We start from the raw sequence: 21,194 nt of genomic DNA, 5'->3' as shown, positions 1-21,194 counted from the left end.
GTTGGTCGGGCCATTTAACATTGATTCCTATGGGAAATCGGGTGCATCGCGTCGTGGGCATCGCGGGTACATTTATGGCCGGCCGCGACGCGACCGACGCGATTTCCATGTTTAACATGGGTTTCAATGGGAAATCGTGGGCATCGCGTCGGTCGCGTCGCGGCCAGACATAAATGTACCCGCGATCACCACAACGGGCGCCCTTCTAGGTAAAGAGTACCCTAGATTCCACTAAGGGCAGTATTCAATGTGAAAGTTCTCCGTGCATGGAGAGCGTTTTATTTCGCTCTCCATGCACTCTCCGTGTTTTAGCGGAGATTCTCCGTGTTCCGGAGCCTCCTGCTCCCACTATTCAATGTGGCTGATGCTCGCCGCCACTCGCGGCGAGTCTTAACCCCTGCAGCGGACAAGCGTCCGCGGCAGGGAGCTTTCAGGGAGCCGGGGGACGGAAGCAGCCAGAGAGATTAAAGTCTCCCTGGCTGCTCCAGAGGAATGTGGAGGGGAGGTGGGCTCCCCTGGACCCAGGCAGCACAGGCTGCCCCCCCCCTATAGCCAGCGGGGGACCCAGTATTCACTGCACCCGATCGTGCATATTAACGATCGGGTGCAGTGAATATATGAATATCTAATGAGCGGCTCGAGCGCTCCGGCTCCCTGCTGGCTGCACTGTGTAAAATTAAATATATATTCATGTGCTATAAGCACATGAATAAAAATAACATGCCCCTTCACAGAAAAAAAAGCCTGATTTTTTGACACCAAAATTAAAAAAAAAAAACTTTTAGTTTAAAAGTTCACATTCCAGATCTCCATCTAAAGATGGAGAATTGCTACACGGAGAGAGACGGAGAAAATCACTTAGAAAGACGGAGAATATTTCACATTGAATAGGGTTGCTCGCTTTTGGAGAGCAAAATGCTCCGTCCAAGGCGAACAAAGCACAAATTCTTCATAAAACACGGAGAACTTTTCTCATTGAATACTGCCCTAAGTCTGGTGATCCACTATTTTATAGTTTAATAAGAGGTTGCCTTAATGTTTTAAGTGTTTCCTCAAACACCATGTCAGAGAGATTGAAATCTACTATACCCTGACAATCCTTCCTGTGACAATTCACTAAAACATTTCTCAAAATAAAACAGAATCAAGGTAGAGGGCCGCACCATCAGTGCATAGCAGTAATTATCCTTACTCTACGAAATGGGAGCTCTCCTAGATCTTTGTTCCTTTTGTGTGGAAATAGAGGTAACCATTTTTCTCCTTTATTTCAAATGGAAGGTGATGGTGACTAAAATTTCCAGGTGGTTGTTCATTTCTTTATCCTCACAGCGTAATGAAATATGATGTGACTAAAATATTCATAAAAACACAAAAGAGGTTCGTAGTGCAATACCTTTAAATACATTTATAAGGTTTAATTAATCGATTGCACACACCATAAAATCATTAGATTAATGAAACCTTTTAAATGTATTTGAAATGATATACTACTATTTTTTTGTGTTTTTGCGAAAATTTTGTAACATACTTAAAATCACACACACTGAGGATGCAAAAAGAAATGATCCCTCTGGAGGTTCAAGTTACCATCACATTCCATTTGAAATAAAAGGAGAGGATTGTTTCCTCTATTTCAACACAAATTGAACAAACATCTAAGAGATGTGTGATATAGATAGCTCTCATTTCCTTAGAGCAGGGAAAATTCCTGTACTGAAGGGTGCGTTCTTCCACCTTATTTTTTATTCTACCTTCACATATTGGTGCACTAGCAAAAGTTTTTGCTTATGCAATTCTTGTACCACCTTCCCAACCACAGCACGGCAAAAGCTGCTGAAACAGCCAATGCAGTTCTACAACTATCCACCTGCCCCACCCAACCACAGCAGGCCAGAAGCTGCTGCAGCAGCAGAGCAAGTCTCCAACTATCCACCTTCCCTTCACAACCACAGCAGGGCAGGAGCTGCTGCAGCAGCCAGAGCAGGTCTATAACTATCCACCTTCCCTTCCCAACCACAGCAGGGAAGGAGCTGCTGCAGCAGGTACAGAAGATCCCGAAAACTCTCAATGTATAAGCAAACAATCAAGAGAAAAAATAACTAACTGGGGAACGATCTCACATGGATTTCACAACGATATCTACAGTGTTTGATTCACAGACCACTCTGCTGATGAGTCGCTTTTTAATTTCAGTTTGTCAGAAGTTTTGTAAAGTGAAAATGATTTTCATTTAATGGACCCTTATAGGCCTTTAAGGGTCCACTTAATGGAGTCTATTGTGTTGTATTCAGAACGTCATAAGTTTTCCAACGACATATCACAATGCATGAAAACAACAGAAATAGCATAGACCCTTATGACAGCAACCTTAAGGGCTCGTCCGATTAAACCCATCTTCAAACTTAGATCGTCCCTTAAGATGATAAGATAGTGAGTGTGCAGAGTTTGAAGACGACTTGTTAAAGCTTTCGAGAGTTATTGTGAAACGTTTCGATACAAACACACACACACACACACACACACAAACATTGTTCAATTTTACTTATGTAGATAGTTGCATACACATTATCCATTGTCTTTGCTTAGGTGGACAATCTTATTTAACTTTGCTTATTGTGCATTGTTTAGGTGTATATTTATCTTTGTATTTCTCATAATATGCCTAAGAGGGAGAAGTATCAAGTCTTGGTTGCTTTGGGTAACTTTTGTGCTTAATGCTTCTTTTATGCATGCACCTAAAAATGTTGAATGCAGTCGCATGGCCAGTTTTTGATATGAGGCGTTCCAGCCATGGGAAAACATGTGCCCAAGGTGCTTCAAATGCAAATATCATCATCATCATGTAGATGCATAATACAAGAGATAAATAGATATATAGGTGGGTCATAAATTACCTATCAAACATTTTAAAATCTGCCAAAATGTTTAAATTGTATATTTGAATTTCACATGCAATGCAAACAGGTAGTGGGAGTTTGGGAACACCAATGAGGTAATGATGGTGCAGCCAATCAGATTCATTCTGGTCAGTGCACAGGCTGCAGCTACTAAAGATGATGATGCAGGCATGCATTATTAGCCTGGCAGTGACACCCATGTCATCTGATCCTGGTCTGGACCAGGTACATCGGCAATCCATGACTGCAAACTCCAAATCACCCTCCTTTCAATGCGGCCATTAATTACTGCTGATGCCATTATGCGAGTAGTCATGTGTGCACTGGCCAAGACCAGCTAGGTGATGATTTTTCAGCTCCCTTCTTGTACACCCCCACAAACACATACACACACCACCTATGTCAGTGATTGGTTTTATATTGATGACCATTCAATGTTCAAAACTCTTAAAAATTGAATAATTTCATAATACATTTATTTATTTATTAATAGAATAAAAATATGTTGACATGCATTAATGTTCAATTAATAACTAATGGTGTGTAGGGCATTAAGAATACACTGAGCAATGCACTGTAATTCTGTACTTTCAGTGAGCACACCCTATTGGGATAATCAGTCTATAGTGAATGTATATTTAGTGTAGGTGGGTAACAGCCAATCCTATCATCTCGTTTTCACACACATCTATGTTATTCTTTCCCTATCCATAAAAAGTATTTGATCTAAAAAGAACACCACATGTCCTTACAGCAATGAACAAATGTAGCACTTCTAGTGCTGCAAATGCCTGCCAGCGGCTTAGTCATTTTTATTTCTTCATAACAAGGAACAATAAAATAATTGCAAGTAAGTTGCAAATAATAAAATAATATTGCATAATAAAAATGTGAAAAGACAGATAGATTATTGAGCCATTGTATACAGTATAAATAGAATGAATACCTCATTTTAATACATATTTATAATAAAAAAAATCCTTTTTTTTTTTCATTTTCTATTATGCATACACTATTACATATTTTATTTGTTTTCTTCTGCTTTGCATAGATTGCTATTATATTTTAGCTATCAAAACTAAATTGGTGATATCTTTTTTTATATAGAGCTGTAACTGTTTCTTACCTGTTGTGCTGAACTCATTCATAGTCACGGGTGTGGATTAATGGATCGACAGTGTATAGGTAGACAGTCATGAGGTGGACACCAAATGGTCGACAGTGCTTCAAGTCGACAATTAGAAAAGGCATTGATGGTTCAAAAGGCCAACATGAAAATGGTCAACACTATTTTTTTGTTCTTTTGTCTCAAAAGTATCTTTCTTGGACACAGCTTATTGTGGATATGAAATAAAGCAGATCCTAAATTTGAGACAAAATAATTAAAATAATGTGTTGACTGTGTGTCGACCATTTTCATATCGTCCTTCTGGACCTGTGGGTCTAGTGCATGATGACCATATGGTGTCAATGTTAATGACTGTTGACCTATACAGGGTCGAGCTATCATCCAGTTACTCATTCACTATTGTGATGTTTTGTTTTAGATCAGGCATGTCCAACCTGCAGCCCTCCAGCTGTTGTGAGACTACACATCCCAGCATGCCTTGCAATAGTTTTAGCATTCCCTAATAGTAATACTATGGCAAGGCATGCTGGGATGTGTAGTTTCACAACATCTGGAGGGCCGCAGGTTGGACATGCCTGTTGTAGGTGATAGGAAACAAATAGTATAGTGTGTTATGTTCAGTTAGCATCCTACAGCTAAGTACAGATCTCGTAATAGACGCACTTTATATATTATGCGGTACTCTTTACCTAGCACGGCGCCCACGATTTTGATCGTGGGCATCGCAGGTAAAAAAATCGCGGGCATTGAATGCACTAAAAATCGGGTGCGACGCGATGCCCGCGATTTCCCATAGGGAACAATGTTAAATGTCTCAATTGACCCGATTTTTCTGTTCAATGCCTCAATTGACCCGATTTTTCCATAGGAAACAATGTTAAATGGCCCACAGAGGCCAAATAGCCACCCTGAAGTGTGAAATGGCCCCCACAATTGTTAACGCCACCCCACGATCAACGTGAACCCGAAGCGTGGCGAGCGGCGGCGGTACGCGTCCTACGACCTTTTCATACCCCCACTATCCACGTCGGCGTGGAGTTGAGAATAGAATAGTGTGGCGAGCGCAGCGAGGCGAGCGCAGCGAGCCCCACGAGGGGACGCGGATACCTTCACAGGTAAACGCGTCCCTTCGCGGGCTTCACAGGTATCCGCGTCCCCTCGCGGGGCTCGCTGCGCTCGTCACGCTTCGGGCGCGGTGGCTCGCTGCGCTCGCCACACTATTCTATTCTCAACTCCACGCCGACGTGGATAGTGGGGGTATGAAAAGGTCGTAGGACGCGTACCGCCGCCCCTCGCCACGCTTCGGGTTCACGTTGATCGTGGGGTGGCGTTAACAATTGTGGGGGCCATTTCACACTTCAGGGTGCCTATTTGGCCTCTGTGGGCCATTTAACATTGTTTCCTATGGAAAAATCGGGTCAATTGAGGCATTGAACAGGAAAATCGGGTCAATTGAGACATTTAACATTGTTCCCTATGGGAAATCCCGTCGATCGCGTCGCACCCGATTTTTTAGTGCATTCAATGCCCGCGATGTCCGCGATGGGCGCCGTGATAAGTAAAGAGTACCTATTATGCTAATGTTTATTCTGTACCCACTATGTTGGTTACTAGATGCAATTAATACGGAAAGTAATTAATTGAAATACATTTTGTGTATTGCTCTGTTATCTTCAAATGAGGTAACTTTATTTTCTGTATTTTATAGGACTTTGATAGGGCTTTCAATAAGGTGGGGAAGAACATCCATATCATGTGAAATAAAGTTATAATACAGTTCACATGCTACTTTCCTCTTTTTTTACATTGGGAAAATGGATGAATTTATTCTAAATATTTAAAGCATATATGTATTTATTTATTTATTTCCATTAACTAAAAAAAAAAAAAGTGATGTTGCATTCATTACAGAAAAAAAAATCATCCATTTTATATTTGCAAAAATCATTATTGTATCATTGTTTATATATAGCATAATATTATAGTATCATTGAGTATTTCAATGTATTTTATTGCAGGGGGACTATTTATTGGTTTATTTTGACAATCACTATTCGTAGTGTTTTGTTGTTGTCTGTGCAGAACGTTAATTCATGAACAGAAATGCTCTAGCAACAGTGATATTGCAGATCTTACAAAGTTACTGCCTCAATTTTAAAAAGGAGGCAAATAGCGAAACAAATTTAATCTAAATAAATATATTAAATAAAGTTATTTTACACATAATATATAAAGTTACATATTGATGCACCATGGTTAAAAATAACTACTGTAGTTTTACTTTGCTGTACATGAGTATGAAGTACTCTTTGTACAGTAAGATTATCAGCAAACCTCCAGTTGTTTTGGAATGACACTAAACCATAGCTTAGAAGTATTACAAAGCACAAGGCAAATGCTAATTGTACAGAAGCGCTTGTGGCTTCAGCCTCTCATCAGCTACAGCAGTGATACAGAATAATATGGCTTGGTTTTTCTCATAAGCGTTCCTGCCTCACTATAGCTACAGTATTTATGTTTGCTGCATTCAGTCGCTACTTATGAAAGTCTTTGGGCTACACACTTCATCAGCACTAGTGATCATTTAAATAAAATATTTATTTGGCACCCCTTTTATTTAAATCTGAATAAATATAAAATGTCATTGATATTAACATTCTAATGTAGTATAAAATACTACACTTGCAGCCTGGAGACTTTTGGCAAGCTAGCCCCTAAATAGAATAGCTGGTTTATATATCTTACTATGTGAGTACTAACTTGTGTCTGGTTTAATAAGTATATGTTGTCAGTTTCAAATGGTTGAAAGTCATTATGCAATAAAACAACTTGAAATGATCACAAAATAATATATGATTTCATTTGCTTTAAAGTTACTAGGCATCAATATACTTTTAAGAGTAGTAAAATACAATGGCAATGTTTTGCTCAGTTGGCAGCACGTGTTAATAAAAAAAAAAAAAAACTGCAACTAACTTCTCGTCTGCCATGGTGGAAGCCTTTAATCCTGCTATGAATTGATTTCTTAATTTGCAAATGCTTCTTGACGTTTGTTAAATGCTATATTAATTTGATTTACCTGAGACATCTGTATTTTACTCTCTTATCTGCTTTTAACTAAGGTATAGTAGATGCATTTTTGCTTTAGTACTAATTAAAAATGTAATATTCATTTCTTTAAAGAGACATTTTTGTTGTTGTGCATGCCTAGTGTTTTATATGTTGTATATTGCATTCAGAATATTTTTTTCCTTCTCACCTATCCACAATGCAATGCCGTTCCCATGATGCACCTCTGCTTGCTGTTTACCTGTATGTTAATTCGCTTGAATCCCATTGGCCCACTGCCATCATGTGCTCGCTGCCTGTTATTAAAAGACGCAGTCGACTGCCAAAGCAATGAAGCGACCTCTCGAAGCAACTGTAGATCTGGTACTTTGACCTTTCACCTTTTGCTTTGCATGTAGCTTATTTCAATGATGCAACTAATATTTTTATTGCTTTTTTTTTTTTGTAACATCATCTGAGACAACCAATGCATATAACTAATGTATGTAAACTATCAAAGTCTCTTATTTAGCCATCTTCATGTTTCATATGTTACAAACACAAAACACCTTGCTGTTAAATTCCTGACATGGCTTCATATTAAAGTACTTGTACACAAGATAACACTGGACAACACTGCCTATGTTGTAGCTGAATTAGTAAAGTTATGGAGATTTTTTGCTATTTGGAATAAAAATTAGCATATAGGGAATATTTTTAAACTGCATTTTGTAGCAAATACATGTATCAAGCAGTGAAAAGACCAGCGGAGGATTTGCCCATAGCAGTTTTTCAGTGGAGGTGTTGCCTTTAGCAACAGATGAGCTTCGAAGTATTATTTTATCAAGTGCATTCTATAGAACTCTTAGCAGAAGCTGATTGGTTTCTACAAGCAACTACTTCACCGGTCCAGTTCACTCTTTTCACCGTTTAATACATCAACCCCTAGAGGGCATATGTAATAGAGTCCAAGTTTGCCCGAGGTGCGGGATGCCGGACGTTCTCGGACACTTGTTTAAAGTGGCAATCATTTACAAGGCAAAAATGGGTTTGGCTTGTAAATGATTGCCACTTTAAAAAAAGCCGGAGAACAGCCTGCAGCACGCACCTCCGGCAAACTCTGACCCTGTTACATGTGCCTCAATATGTGATACTTGAAGTCAGGAATACAAGTTGATCTGTACAGATGCTGTAATGTGTTTAGTTTCTGTAGTTTTGTGACTACAGCCTTAACGTTAAGGGAACCACGCTTTTGCTACCAATAACCAAATCTCACTCATTCTGCATTGCCTCAGTTTGAGTTAAGGTGCATGGCAAGGCATCTTTATTTTAGTTGATTTTTTGATTTACTTCAAATTTTATCACAATATGGATTTAGTTTTTTTTTCTGTGTGTATTTCAAGATGTGTCCAAATATTCTGATATCTACAAGTATCATCTAATTTTTTATTTACAGGCTTTTCCACCAGGCGTCCTTCACTCCTTACCAAAGAGGCAGGCTCTAGAAAAAAGCAATGGTGCAAACACACTGTTTAATCCTAGTGTCTTGCACTACCAACAGGCTCTGGCCAATGCACAGTTGCAGCAGCCAACAGCATTTTTTCCAGCAGGTATGTCTTATAATAATTTTTGGAAAGATTACACATAAGAAGAATATTTTATTTTTGTTGTTGATGGATATCCAGCAGTTGATGAGCCCCTCTGGCTGCTGGGGTTTTAGAAGTTGTATAGTAGATGGGTCCCCATATTTTATTTAAGATGAAGCAATGCAGTCTATATATTTATACTAATAACATCATTGAGTAATGAGGCACTTGTGCAGTATGCCTCAGTCCCTAGTTTCCTGTGAAATAAAGAGCTGATAATTGAGTTCCACCACAGAATAGCTGAAACTACTATGTTAGATGAATGATGCTCACGGAGGGTGAGATTGAGCCGAGAGTGGGGGAATGTTGTTTACATTTTGCTGCAATAGCAAATTCCCCCTTCAATGGTAATTCGATGGAGAGCATTTAATCCAATTAATAAACTGTTTCTACACAACAAAGTGAATTTTTAATTAAATTTTAGTCCCAAAAAGAAAACTCTGTACATAATAAAATATTTATTTAAACAAATGTGAATACAGAAAAATACTCAGTGGGAGCTATAGGATACTCTTACATCCTCATTAAGTTATTAAGTACAATATTAAAACTGTACAGTACATTATATACAGATCACTGTCATAGGGTAATGCTCATAAATCAATTCTAAATAACCAGGAATGACTTGGTTTATGCCACGGATTGTGCTGAGGGAAGCAGTGCAAAAATTCATCGCAAATGTAGTGTTACTTCACATTAAATCTCATTTTGGCCTAAAAGCAAAGAAAATTAAAAACATTTCAGATATCATAATTATGTTACAGATGTGCTGATTGTGGAGCGGTTTCAATAATTTCAGTCAAGTGTAGTATGTGGTGGTTTAAGTGTTATATATACCATTGTGTGTCATATTCTATTTTGAAGTGGTTCACTGTAAATTGTACTTTTGCAGAATTTACAATGCAGTATGTTAAAGATTTAACTTTGCATTGCAGTAGTAGTTTTGCTTTAAATAGTCCTGACACTACTCGCTTTTTATTGTCCCAATTAGGGTCTTTGTGCACAACAATTTAACCCATGCAAAGGTTATGTACAGTATGATGCAATGATCTACACCTGCCCATTGCATTCATACTCATTTAGACAGCAACTCACATGCACAAGCTTAACATTTAGAATTAAGAATTTGTTCTGCTTGGCTTCAAACCAGTGTGCTTTATCAGCATAATTAGTGGTGTGTTATGGTCATATGACATTGGTTTATTATACAGGTGTCTTATAGATAGTTGTGAAGGATTGTTTATCACTAAAGTTGCCTGTGCTTAATTCTCTCTGTGATTCTTTTGTTTGGTTTGGAAAGGCATACCAAAATCCAGCGGCGTAACCTCAATTAAATATGTTAAACCCCACCCCTTCACCACTGTGTCTGCTGCCACCACCAGGCCAGTTGCTGCTCAGCTTTTGGCCCGCCGGGACCAACAGCGTTTCCTGTCCAGCGCTTCTCCTAATACAATGAAAAATGTCCCTGGCAAAGTGGACACCGCCTCACAGTAGACAGTTATTAAGGATGCAAGAGGAGGCTGTCACCTCCTATAACATTCTCAATAACTGTCTGCTGTGAGGGGGGTAGACATTTTGTGAGGGGCTTTTATAATGGCAACAGGAGGAGCACCAGGACCGCAAACAAGAAGATCTGCTGGTCCCGGCGGGCTGGCAGCGGAGCAGCAACAGCCCTGACAGAGCTATTGTTACGCCACTGCCAAAATCATTTACTAAATTGAGATTTGTATCTTACTTTTTATTCATGACACACATTGAAATAAATTGTATTTTTCATGTATAATATTATTATTATTATTATTATTATTAATAAAAAAGGTTACACTACCATAGCCTTTCCAAATCAATAAACCAACTCCTAATCCTTGCTCCTAAAATATAGCCTTATTTGATCTCTTACACCTAACAGATTTATATTATCTGGTGTGTTTTTCTCTACGTTTCAATGTGCCGGGACTGATTTGCTATGCCATGGCATTTAGATCACTGGAATGTTTTACCCTCACAGATGTTTGTTTTATGGATGCCTTACCAGGGTCTTTGTGAACAACTTTATTATAGTGTATTTGTATTGCTCTTCACTCTAAGGCCATTCATCAGTTTCCCAAGCAGTATTTAATTTACCAAAAAAAAAATATATATATATATATAAAGCACAGGATGCCAAGTACTGCCTCCGTAAATGTTGCTGTGTGGTTGCCCGCACTGTTGGGTATCGTATAGGAAGTCGTGGTGTGCAGCACTCCAGCCAAAGTCTTCTGAATATCAAAACAGCTTTATTAGAAACAACAACGTTTCAATATCTAATCGATATTCTCATCAGGTTAAAATACACCAAGTAACATTCACCTTAAATAGACAGTGAAATCCACATCAGCTGGATGTGTGCACGAGACTCGCGCCAAATGTGTCAATGAACAGCGTCAGCGTTTGCCGCCGACACACCCCCAGGAGCGCAGATTGTATGACATCACAAAATACCATGGGAACCACAAAACATAACATAAATGCCATGGAGACTAAATAAAAAACTCACATAGCCGCAAACAAGGAAAAATATACAAATATACAAAGAAATACATTAAAGGCAACAAGCAATTAAGCATATGGTCGACATCAAGAGCTTGTTGACTCAAACCGACACAATGGCCAGTATTCAATGCCTCAGATTCGCCGTTTTTTTCAGTGAATCTGGCAATTCCCTGGTTGAATGGCGAATTTTCTGTTAGAAAAAACAATTCGCCATATTCTATGGAGGCAATTCGCCATAAATGAACCACGAATGTCTGCCGATTCGCCGAAAATGATTCTCCACAATTCGCCTGTGATTTTCAATGGGGTTTTCAGTGGAATTCGCCGACAGTGTATTCAATGCTCAATTCGAGTGCTGCATTCTCCATTGAAATTCGCCATGAGTCTCCGTTTAGCATTCGTCATCTTTTTTAGGTGAACTGTAATGTGTTCTTTTAAATTAAAGCGTTTTTATTTATTTTTTTGGTGTTAAAAAATCAGAATATTTTTTCTATGAAAGGGCATGCTATTTTTATTCATATACTTGCAGCATATGAATATATTTTCAATATTTTTTTTTTTTTAAACAATATATATATTTTTTTTTTTTTTACACACATTCGCCAGCAGGGGGCCGGGAGCCGGAGCCGCTCATTAATATTCATATATTCACTGCACACTGGTCCCGATCATTACATAGGCACGATCGGGACCAGTGAGTGCAGCGGCTCCGACCCCAGCAGCACCCAGCAGCACCCTGCCCTTCTGCTGGGGGTGAGGTGAGGGGAGGGGGGAGAGATATGCAGCTCCAGCAGTAGCAGACCTCTTGATGTCAGCGCTGGGGCTGCCGGAGGACTGCTGCTGCAGGCTGTGCGGGGGGGGGGGGGGGAGGAAAGGAGGATTCGCCTCAGGGATTCGTCCGCCTGCCGCCTGCCCCCCTCACTCATGCCGGGAGCCCCCACAGGGACGCAGCAGCAGCAGGCCTTTAGCTCCGGCAGTCACAGCACGGTGATGTCAGCGCTGGGGCTGCCGGAGCTGGAGGACTGCTGCTGCGGGCTGTGCGCGCTGGGGGGGGTGGGGGGGGGGAATCGCCACTACCATTCCCCACTACCATTCGCCTGTATTCGAAGTCAGGGGCAGCGAGCCCCTGACGCATTGAATAGTGTGGGCTGGGGGAGCCACACGAATTCAAGATCAGCGATATTTGCTGGCGAGCGCACAGCGAATCCAAAACAGGATTCGCTACCTTGCGCTCGCCAGAGCATTGAATACCTGTCAATGTCGATAAAAAAACACAAAAAAATATATATAAAAAAATATTAAATCAAAAGAAATAATTATACTAAACACCAGAAGAAGAAGGAAGAATCCGATAAATGAGAATGTAATTACAGTGTATTAAATATACTAGCATGTAAAAAGAATTAAACCATGTAAAAATCGAACTGTGGTAAAGGGTGTCAATTCAGGAGTGATGCAATGCCAGACTGCTCGTTGAGCCCAATCTGATGTAGATTTAGGATTGGGTAACACAAGGCTATTGCCAAGTTTTAAACGATCTAGTAATTTGTATATTTTTCCTTGTTTGCGGCTATGTGAGTTTTTTATTTAGTCTCCATGGCATTTATGTTATGTTTTGTGGTTCCCATGGTATTTTGTGATGTCATACAATCTGCGCTACTGGGGGTGTGTCGGGGGCAAACGCCGACGCTTTTCATTGACACATTTGGCGCGAGTCTCGTGCACACGCCTCCAGCTGATGTGTATTTCACTGTCTATTTAAGGTGAATGTTACTTGGTGTATTTTAACCTGATGACAATATCGATTAGATATTGAAACGTTGTTGTTTCTAATAAAGCTGTTTTGATATTCAGAAGACTTTGGCTGGAGTGCTGCACACCACGACTTCCTATATATATATATATATATATATATATATATATATATATATATATACACAGTGCTATTTTTGTAGGAAAATAGGTTCAGGAACTGTGGGCGGGGGGCAGAAAGTGGGCGGAGATGTGGGAGGAGCTACAAAAGGGGCGTGGGATTACATTTTAAAAAAAGGAGAGAGAAAAAAAAAGAAAAACATAATTCCTCACTCCGCCACGCTTATTATACTTATGCCCCACACTGTAATGCTTATTATACATATGCCCCACACTGTAACGCTTATACATTTGCCACTCACAGAGATGCCCGTTATACATTTGCCACTCACAGAGATGCCCGTTATACATTTGCCACTCACAGAGATGCCCGTTATACATTTGCCACTCACAGAGATGCCCATTATACATTTGCCACTCACAGAGATGCCCGTTATACATATGCCACTCACAGAGATGCCCGTTATACATATGCCCCACACCGTCAAGCCCATTATACATATGCCCCACACCGTGATGCCCATTATACATATGCCCCACACCGTGATGCCCATTATACATATGCCCCACACCGTGATGCCCATTATACATATGCCCCACACCGTGATGCCCATTATACATATGCCCCACACCGTGATGCCCATTATACATATGCCCCACACCGTGATGCCCATTATACATATGCCCCACACAGAGATGCCCATTATACATATGCCACACACAGAGATGCCCATTATACATATGCCACACAGAGATGCCCATTATACATATGCCACACACCGTGATGCCCATTATACATATGCCACACACCGTGATGCCCATTATACATATGCCCCACACCGTGATGCCCATTATACATATGCCCCGCTCCGTAACAGTTATTATACATATGCCACACTCAGAGATGCCCATTATACATATGCCACACAGAGATGCCCATTATACATATGCCACACACAGAGATGCCCGTTATACATATGCCACACACAGATGCCCATTATTCATAAGGCCCACACAGATATGCCCATGTAGCCCACACAGATATGCCCAAACATATGGCCCACACCAAGATGTTTCAGACAGCAACAGCAGTGTTAAAGATAACATTGCATCAATCAGTGAAGTTCAGTAAATTACTGTACCAGGCAATTGAGGCTGCCGCTCGGCTTGAGGGATCACATGGGGCTGGAGAGTAAGCTCCCTTAGGCAGGCAGGCGGAGGGAGAGTGGATCCTGGGGGCACTTCAGACAGGCGGGCGAGCGGAGCAAGAGAGGCTGGCGCGCTCCCGGCGGGAGAGAGCAACAAGCGAGGCGGGCGTCGGGCGGGAGAGAGCAACGAGAGGCGGGCGGGTGCGACAGCGTGTCTCGGCGGGTGGAGGGCGCAGGAGTCACCATGGACGCGCACTGACACTGACGTCAGGCGCATCCATGGAGTAGGAGGCCAAGGGGTGGTGGCAGGAAGTACATCTTCCTTGACCCCGCGGAAACAGAGATTATCATTGTAGATAATCTCTGTGGTGCGTGCAGCCTGCGTCCGGCGTTGAACTTCCGGAACGCCGTTCCTGGTGAGGTCATTTTTCAATTGAACTTCAGGAACGGCGTTCCGGACCGTTCCGCCACAAAAATAGCCCTGTATGTATATATATATATATATATATATATATATATATATATATATATATATATATATATATAATGTACTATTCACAATACTTCATAATATTTCATATTGAAATATTCACTACTTTTCACAATATTTTGACAATTAAGCTGTTTTAAATTCATAAATACTAATGGCTGAAATGAAAATTACAAAGAAAAAAATATGTTGTTAAATATGTCACCAAATTTGTTGACCGAAATTCTGATAAATTATCCATTGCAATTATTGCTTGGTCCAGCCAAACACAAATTCTTAAAAGTTTGAAAACTCACCTTGTTTAGACTTTATAATAAAATATTATAAATTAAGGTTTATGAAATATGAATACGTTTTTACATGGATTACACAGAAATAAATCACAGGAATAGATTAAAAACTGCACCTATAGAGTTCTGTAGGACTATAAATAAGTTGTGTTCCGTCCCACTCCTACTTGACTCGCATAAAAACAATGTGGGTGAAATTTAATAGGATGAGAGATTCAGAAAGTAAGAGATTTGGTAAGAAATCTCCAGGGTTTTTTTAAAGCAGCAATCATTTACACTGCAAAATCAAACTGGTTTTGCAGTGTAAATGATTGCTGCTTGAAAAAAAACTAGAGATTTCTCACCAAATCTCTTAACTTTCTGAATCTCTCATCCTATTAAATTTCACCCACTGTGTGAACTACTATTTTAGCGGCAACTTTTACCAAAAATGTTTCTTTATTTTGTCCCTTATTATGTGTTTTTATATCAAGACATTTGTGTTTGTTGCCCTTGGATGTAACACAGTATTGCTGTGTAAATATAATTTTATGGCATTTGCACTACAGATTTATTGTATATCCAATATCTAGAAAATGAACAGGATAAGGAATTGTCTAAAAACATAAGAAAAATCAATGTATTTAGTAGAAGTTGCAGGAAGACATGTAAAAAAACATAGTTTGTTTGAAGTTGGAGAACACCATTAACCATACCCTAGCAGTGAGGCAGATGAGATGAACATTATCTAATGGGTATGAAAACAGATGTGAGACCATGTATGGCCTTAGTTACTGAGGTGTGCACTAACTGCTATATATCTAGAGCTGTGCCTGAATTTCACTCCAAATGTTACCTCTGTGTTGCTAACAAGTTTCTCTCCCCTTTTGTTTTCATTTTTTGCCCACCTCTCGTTGCATGCTGTGAAGGGTCATTTATGTGTATGACACCAGCTACTAGTATTGGTAGGTTTCTGTCTACTTTTTTGTCTTTTTTGATACTACACAATTTACCTTATGTGGGTCTGAATGCCTTCTGTACAATATATATGCAGCTACTGTATGTTACTATAGTACTCAATGTTCTAGAATATTTTACTTTTGAAATATTACCTAGATTATGTAAAATGTCTCCTCTTGGCGTTATAATTTTACCTGTCGCATATTACGGTGAGGAAATAAAAATGATGTATTTATGTGTTTATGATGTCTCTTGAGTTTAATGAAAAATGAAGTGTAAGTAGTATCACCTGTGTCTTAACGTGTCATAGTGTTGTGCTTTTTTTCTCCTTTTTGCTATGTTTAGAATATTTCATCAGAGTTTCCCAGAAATTTATTGTAGAGAATTGAGAGTGTTTTAGTGTACACCTACTTATACTTAAATACTAAGGGGGGTATGCAATCTCCGTCGAGCATCTCCCGTGGGGGAGATGCTCGACGGGCCCTATTCAATGCTGTCTTCCCCGACAGCATTGAACAGGGTTTCCTGGCAGAACGAGCCTGACATCTCTAGCTGTCGGGCTCGTTCTGCCGAGAACAGCCGGGAAGTGACGAGCTGCCGGCTGCATCTCGTCACTTCCCGGCCGCAACTCGCGGCCACGCCCCCTTCTCGTCCCGCTGCAGGCGGGACACTGAATCCCGCCTGCATGTTCTCGGTCGAGCTGACCGAGAACAGGACTGGGTCACGGCGGGCGAGCAAGCTCGTCTGCCGTGACCCGAAGATTGAATACCCCCTTAATGTATTTGCTAAGTAGTTAGGAGCATGTAACACCTTTTAGCACAACTAGTTTTAAGCATGGGATATGTGTTGTAGCATCTTAATTTCTTCTAATGCTAGATCTACAGTATATTATCTGAATTTATGGGTGCCGTCTTCCAAATTGGGATACACAGTATATCACCAATTCTCTCACATACACACACACACACACACACACACGTTTTACTAAATAATCTGTGCTTTTATTATAAATGTAGATTAAAGTCATAGAATTGTTAATAGTTGCAGTGAAATTATGACACTGTTTATAGTGGAATTACAAATAAACATAAAAAATATATGCACTAATTTATTGAAAAAAACATGGCTAATCCAGATTGACTACTACAATTAGAAACTGTCTACCACTTTAATCCTTATTTTCTGGGAATCCCTGATAATATATTTTTTACAAACTTCCTTTAATTGTACCTGTAATAAGCTTATTTTCCCTTTTTTATTTCTCTCCCACGCTTCCTTGCTTTGCATTGTGATTGCATGCCATCTGCTGGTTTAACCCATGATGGCTTGCTGCTATGTGATATTCACCATGCCAAAATCACTTCTATTACCATAATGCTACACCCTCCTGTTCATTGCTTCCATGGTTCCCCTCCTGAAAGTACCCATGATGCACAGCGCTACGTCCGCCACTGTCTCTGCAGCAACAACTCCTGCAACAAGTGTCCCCTTCGCCGCAACAGCCACAGCAAATCAGGTTTGCTCCTTTTTAAAGCTTTCTTTCACAAATCCCAAACTCTAAATGAGTGCTAATATCTTAAAAAAAATTCTCTACAGAATTTTTTTTATAAATGTCTACCCATCAAATTTTTATTTTGTTAAGTATTGTTTAGAAATGTGTTCATGAGCAGGCTGCACTTATTCAGAGTTAACATTTTTGCAAGTATTGGTTTCTCTGTTTTGTGTTTCCTTGAATATTTTTGTTTTGTTAACAACAAAGATATGATCCATGGATCAAAGCTTAAAGCATCAGCTTGTACTGCATATTATACATACAGAATAAAGTTACTCTGTACTTTTTAATTTTCAAATCTGTAAGCTGGGATGTTACACATTATTAATTAAACTCCATTTGGCACATTGGGCCTGGTTCATTTGGAAGTAAAGCAAAGAAGACAAAAACATGTGTGTCTGGAACTTACCATGTTGCTGCGCAAGTGGAGCAAATAAATTTATATTTTTTCTGTGCAGGGTAAGTACTTGCAGCTTTTGCAAGTAGCCAACAAATGTTAAACAGCTTTATTTTTACACTTCAATCTAAGCCACAATTTGAACACACCCCACCCAAATCTACCTCTCTTTGCGCATTGTTACATCTGCCCCACCTGCAGTGGGGATGCGGTCAATTTGCCGGCGGTCGGGATCCCGGCGTTCAGGATCCCGACACTGGAATCCCGACCGCCGAAATCCCGAAACTTTCTCCCTCCGTGGGTGTCACCCATAGAGGGAGAATAAAATAGCGTGCCGAGCGTAGCGAGGCACCGGGCCCGCTGCGTGGCGAGCGCAGTGAGCCCGCAAGGGGGGGCGATCCACGTCCCCCCATGTCGGTATTCCGGCGGTCGGGATTCCAGTGTATGGATTCCGACCGCCGGCATTACGTATCGGATCCCTGCAGTGCTGCATAGCTTTGCCCAGGTGCACAGTTACTTGCTTTTATCTTGTTTTACTCCCAAATCGGAATTAGGGTCAAAATGTAATATTAAAGGGAGCAGTCTCTGTTAATTTTATAAAATGTCACACATATTCTTTTTACTACTTTAAAGTTTTATTACAAATGTTTTTATTTTTCCTTAAAAAAAAAAAATTCACAAGAGGTTCAACATTTCGGGTGTGGATGTTTTTTGTTGTCAATGTTGACACCTGAGCACGTAGATCCCCTGATTACTTTACCTCGTCCCCTTGAGGGACCTTTACCATTTCCAACCATAGTCCACCTGGATGGTAAAGTGAAAATGTTTTTTAAAAATTAAGAAAAAAGAGACAACTCATGATGACTTTTTTCCACATGTCGACCATTGCCATGTCGACATTTTGTTTGTCGATGTTTGTCTATGTCGCCTTGTACCGGATGACTATATGGTGCTGACCTATTGGCTGTCAGCCTAGACACTGTCAACCTTAAACTCCTATTCTGAATGATGAGTAAAGGCTGCTAGTTTATTCGCACACAAACCTACACATGTTATTAATGCATACAACATGTGTTCATGCTCCTACTGTATTTCTGCTTATTGGTCATTTATAGTCAGTGGCTAAACTTTATGGACATAGTCAGTGACATTGTAGATTATAAGAAGGTTGTATCCACTGTGCCAAGACCATAGGAAAACCTTATGACTTAGCGGCATAGAGCTGGTACTAGAGGAAACCTCTAGATTAGATTAAACCTTTAACTGCTAATAATAAATTGAACATAATGTCAACAAACATTCAAAGGCTGGCGAGGATGGGCAGTGTCGTTTTAGGTGTAACTGGGTCAGAACTGTTGTTATTATTCTATAAATATCGATGCCCTCAGGAATGCAGAAAATAAACAGGGCAGAATTACAAAAACCTGCAAATAACTTGCAATCAGTTTTATAGAAAATATACTTTTTGACACTGATTATGAAGTGATATATATATATATATATATATATATATATATATATATATATATTAATAGATTAGTAGTGGTATTGACCAAAGTCTTGCCTGGATATGCAGCTGCAAGTTGTGCCCATGACATACTCTGCCGCCATGTGTGTGTATGTGTGTGGGGGGGGGGTTACAAATGTGTCTTCCGTTTCCCATTACTGTCAGTAATTTGGCATTACTGGCCTCTCATACGAGTGCTACTCAGCCTTTAGTGACGTAATTTAGCAGACAATACCTATTGTGCGGAGACAGAGCAGGATATTTTGGAAGAGTAGTGTTATAGCTCAGTAATAGCTCTGTTACCTGCTAATGACTGATATAATACACTAGTATTGGACTAGAACCAAAGCTTTAGAGCAGTGGTGTTGCTGCTCCTGCTGCCAGATATCTCTGAGATGGGCTTTGCTGCTCTTTGTTGCTCCAGTGGGCAATTTTAGTAAGACAAAGTCTGGAACTGCTTCTCTCCAAACCCTCTTTTTCTCATGTTATCTCATGCATATCCCATGTGGACATGCTGCGGGGCTGCTAGAGATGCCTACAACCATTTCCACTACTTTGGAAGGGGAAGACAGTCCAATACTGCTGTGTCCCACTTGATGCACACTAACCTTTAGGAATGGGTGAACCTAGAACTATGAACTAGAACCATTTCATATCACCATTAGGTATGATCACCTGAAGCTATCTAGTTGTGTTACAAATATATATTAAAAAAAAGATTAAAACATTTTACTTACATACCGACATACCGCAGTGATCCATTAATTCTTTAAGTTAATCCTTAAGGTGCCGCAGTACCAAACATGCCACCCAAGCCCACACAAATCCACTTAAAAAGTCAACATAGGATTATGGAATAGTGTTTTAGCTAACCCATGAAGGGCTTTGTCTTTGTAATATAGAAGTGAAACTGGTACACATTATACATTTTAAAAGTTATGTTTGTTTACTTTTGGGCAACAATTTTATTTTGGTGACACTGCCAATAAAAATGCTGTGCAGAACACAGAATGGCAGTTAATGTACTCAGAACATTTTTTCATTCCACATTAGAATTCCACAATTTTGATTCACAATTTGCCATCACACGCCATGCTCCCGACCTATCACGTAGGCATCAGCACAGCTTAGGTACTGGGTGAAGACAACAGATCCTGCGGTTGGGATAGTGATCCGTTTCTTAGGAAGGCTCTAGCATGGGGCGGCCTCCGTGTACGCACACCCGGGTTTCATTTCTTATCAAACAGTGCTCTCGTGACATGACAGAAAATGCTACATGTATTAAAAGTTTACTCGTGATTATGCCAATGGAATTGTACACATAAGCTATAAAAACTAGGAGTTATTATTTGGATATATATATTAATGCATGTATGTACGTAATACATGTTTGAACAAACACAAAATGTACTTTTTCAATACTTGCTAACACGGCTCTGCTTTCTGTGTGCTTTCAATCCCCCCTGTCTCCTTGTAGGCATTCTGCTCTTTAATTCCTGTGCTTGCATTATCTACTAGGAGAGTAACAGGTCCCCAGAAGGGTATTCATTTTGTTTATTTATTTTTCCTGCCTTAAATATGGGTAGCATATTGAGATAATGAGATGTACTTTACCTCCAAATAAAGTAATCTGTATATTGTATTGCATTCATTCAGGAGCACCACTAAGCTCCTGGCACTGTACTGTGATGTAGTGAGGCTGATCTGTTGTCATAGCTGCCACCGTAGCTTTATAATCACCTGAGAA

General features: G+C 40.0%; 1 protein-coding gene across 12 annotated transcripts in view; it reads left to right on the top strand.

Annotated features, from left to right (window-relative positions):
- The window catches only part of MBNL2 (muscleblind like splicing regulator 2), a 149,602-nt gene that overhangs the window by 123,108 nt on the left and 5,300 nt on the right, over positions 1-21,194 (top strand). For 3 of the 12 annotated variants that reach the window (XM_083168775.1, XM_083168771.1, XM_083168772.1), the window contains exons 6-9: positions 7,405-7,458; positions 8,531-8,684; positions 15,961-15,996; positions 17,413-17,507. In XM_083168775.1, the coding sequence (XP_083024901.1) occupies positions 7,405-7,458; positions 8,531-8,684; positions 15,961-15,996; positions 17,413-17,507 (339 nt within the window). Of the gene's footprint in view, positions 1-5,734; positions 7,459-8,530; positions 8,685-15,960; positions 15,997-17,412; positions 17,508-21,194 lie in introns of those variants that run through there. The other 9 variants (XR_014469729.1, XM_083168774.1, XM_083168781.1 and 6 more) reach the window with 7 other exon arrangements.

The sequence above is a fragment of the Crinia signifera genome, chromosome 2 (assembly GCF_055691185.1).
Source record: "Crinia signifera chromosome 2, ASM5569118v1, whole genome shotgun sequence".
NCBI classification, from domain to species: domain Eukaryota; kingdom Metazoa; phylum Chordata; class Amphibia; order Anura; family Myobatrachidae; genus Crinia; species Crinia signifera.
Note: the sequence above shows the minus strand (reverse complement) of the source record. Positions and strands in the feature narration are given on the sequence as shown.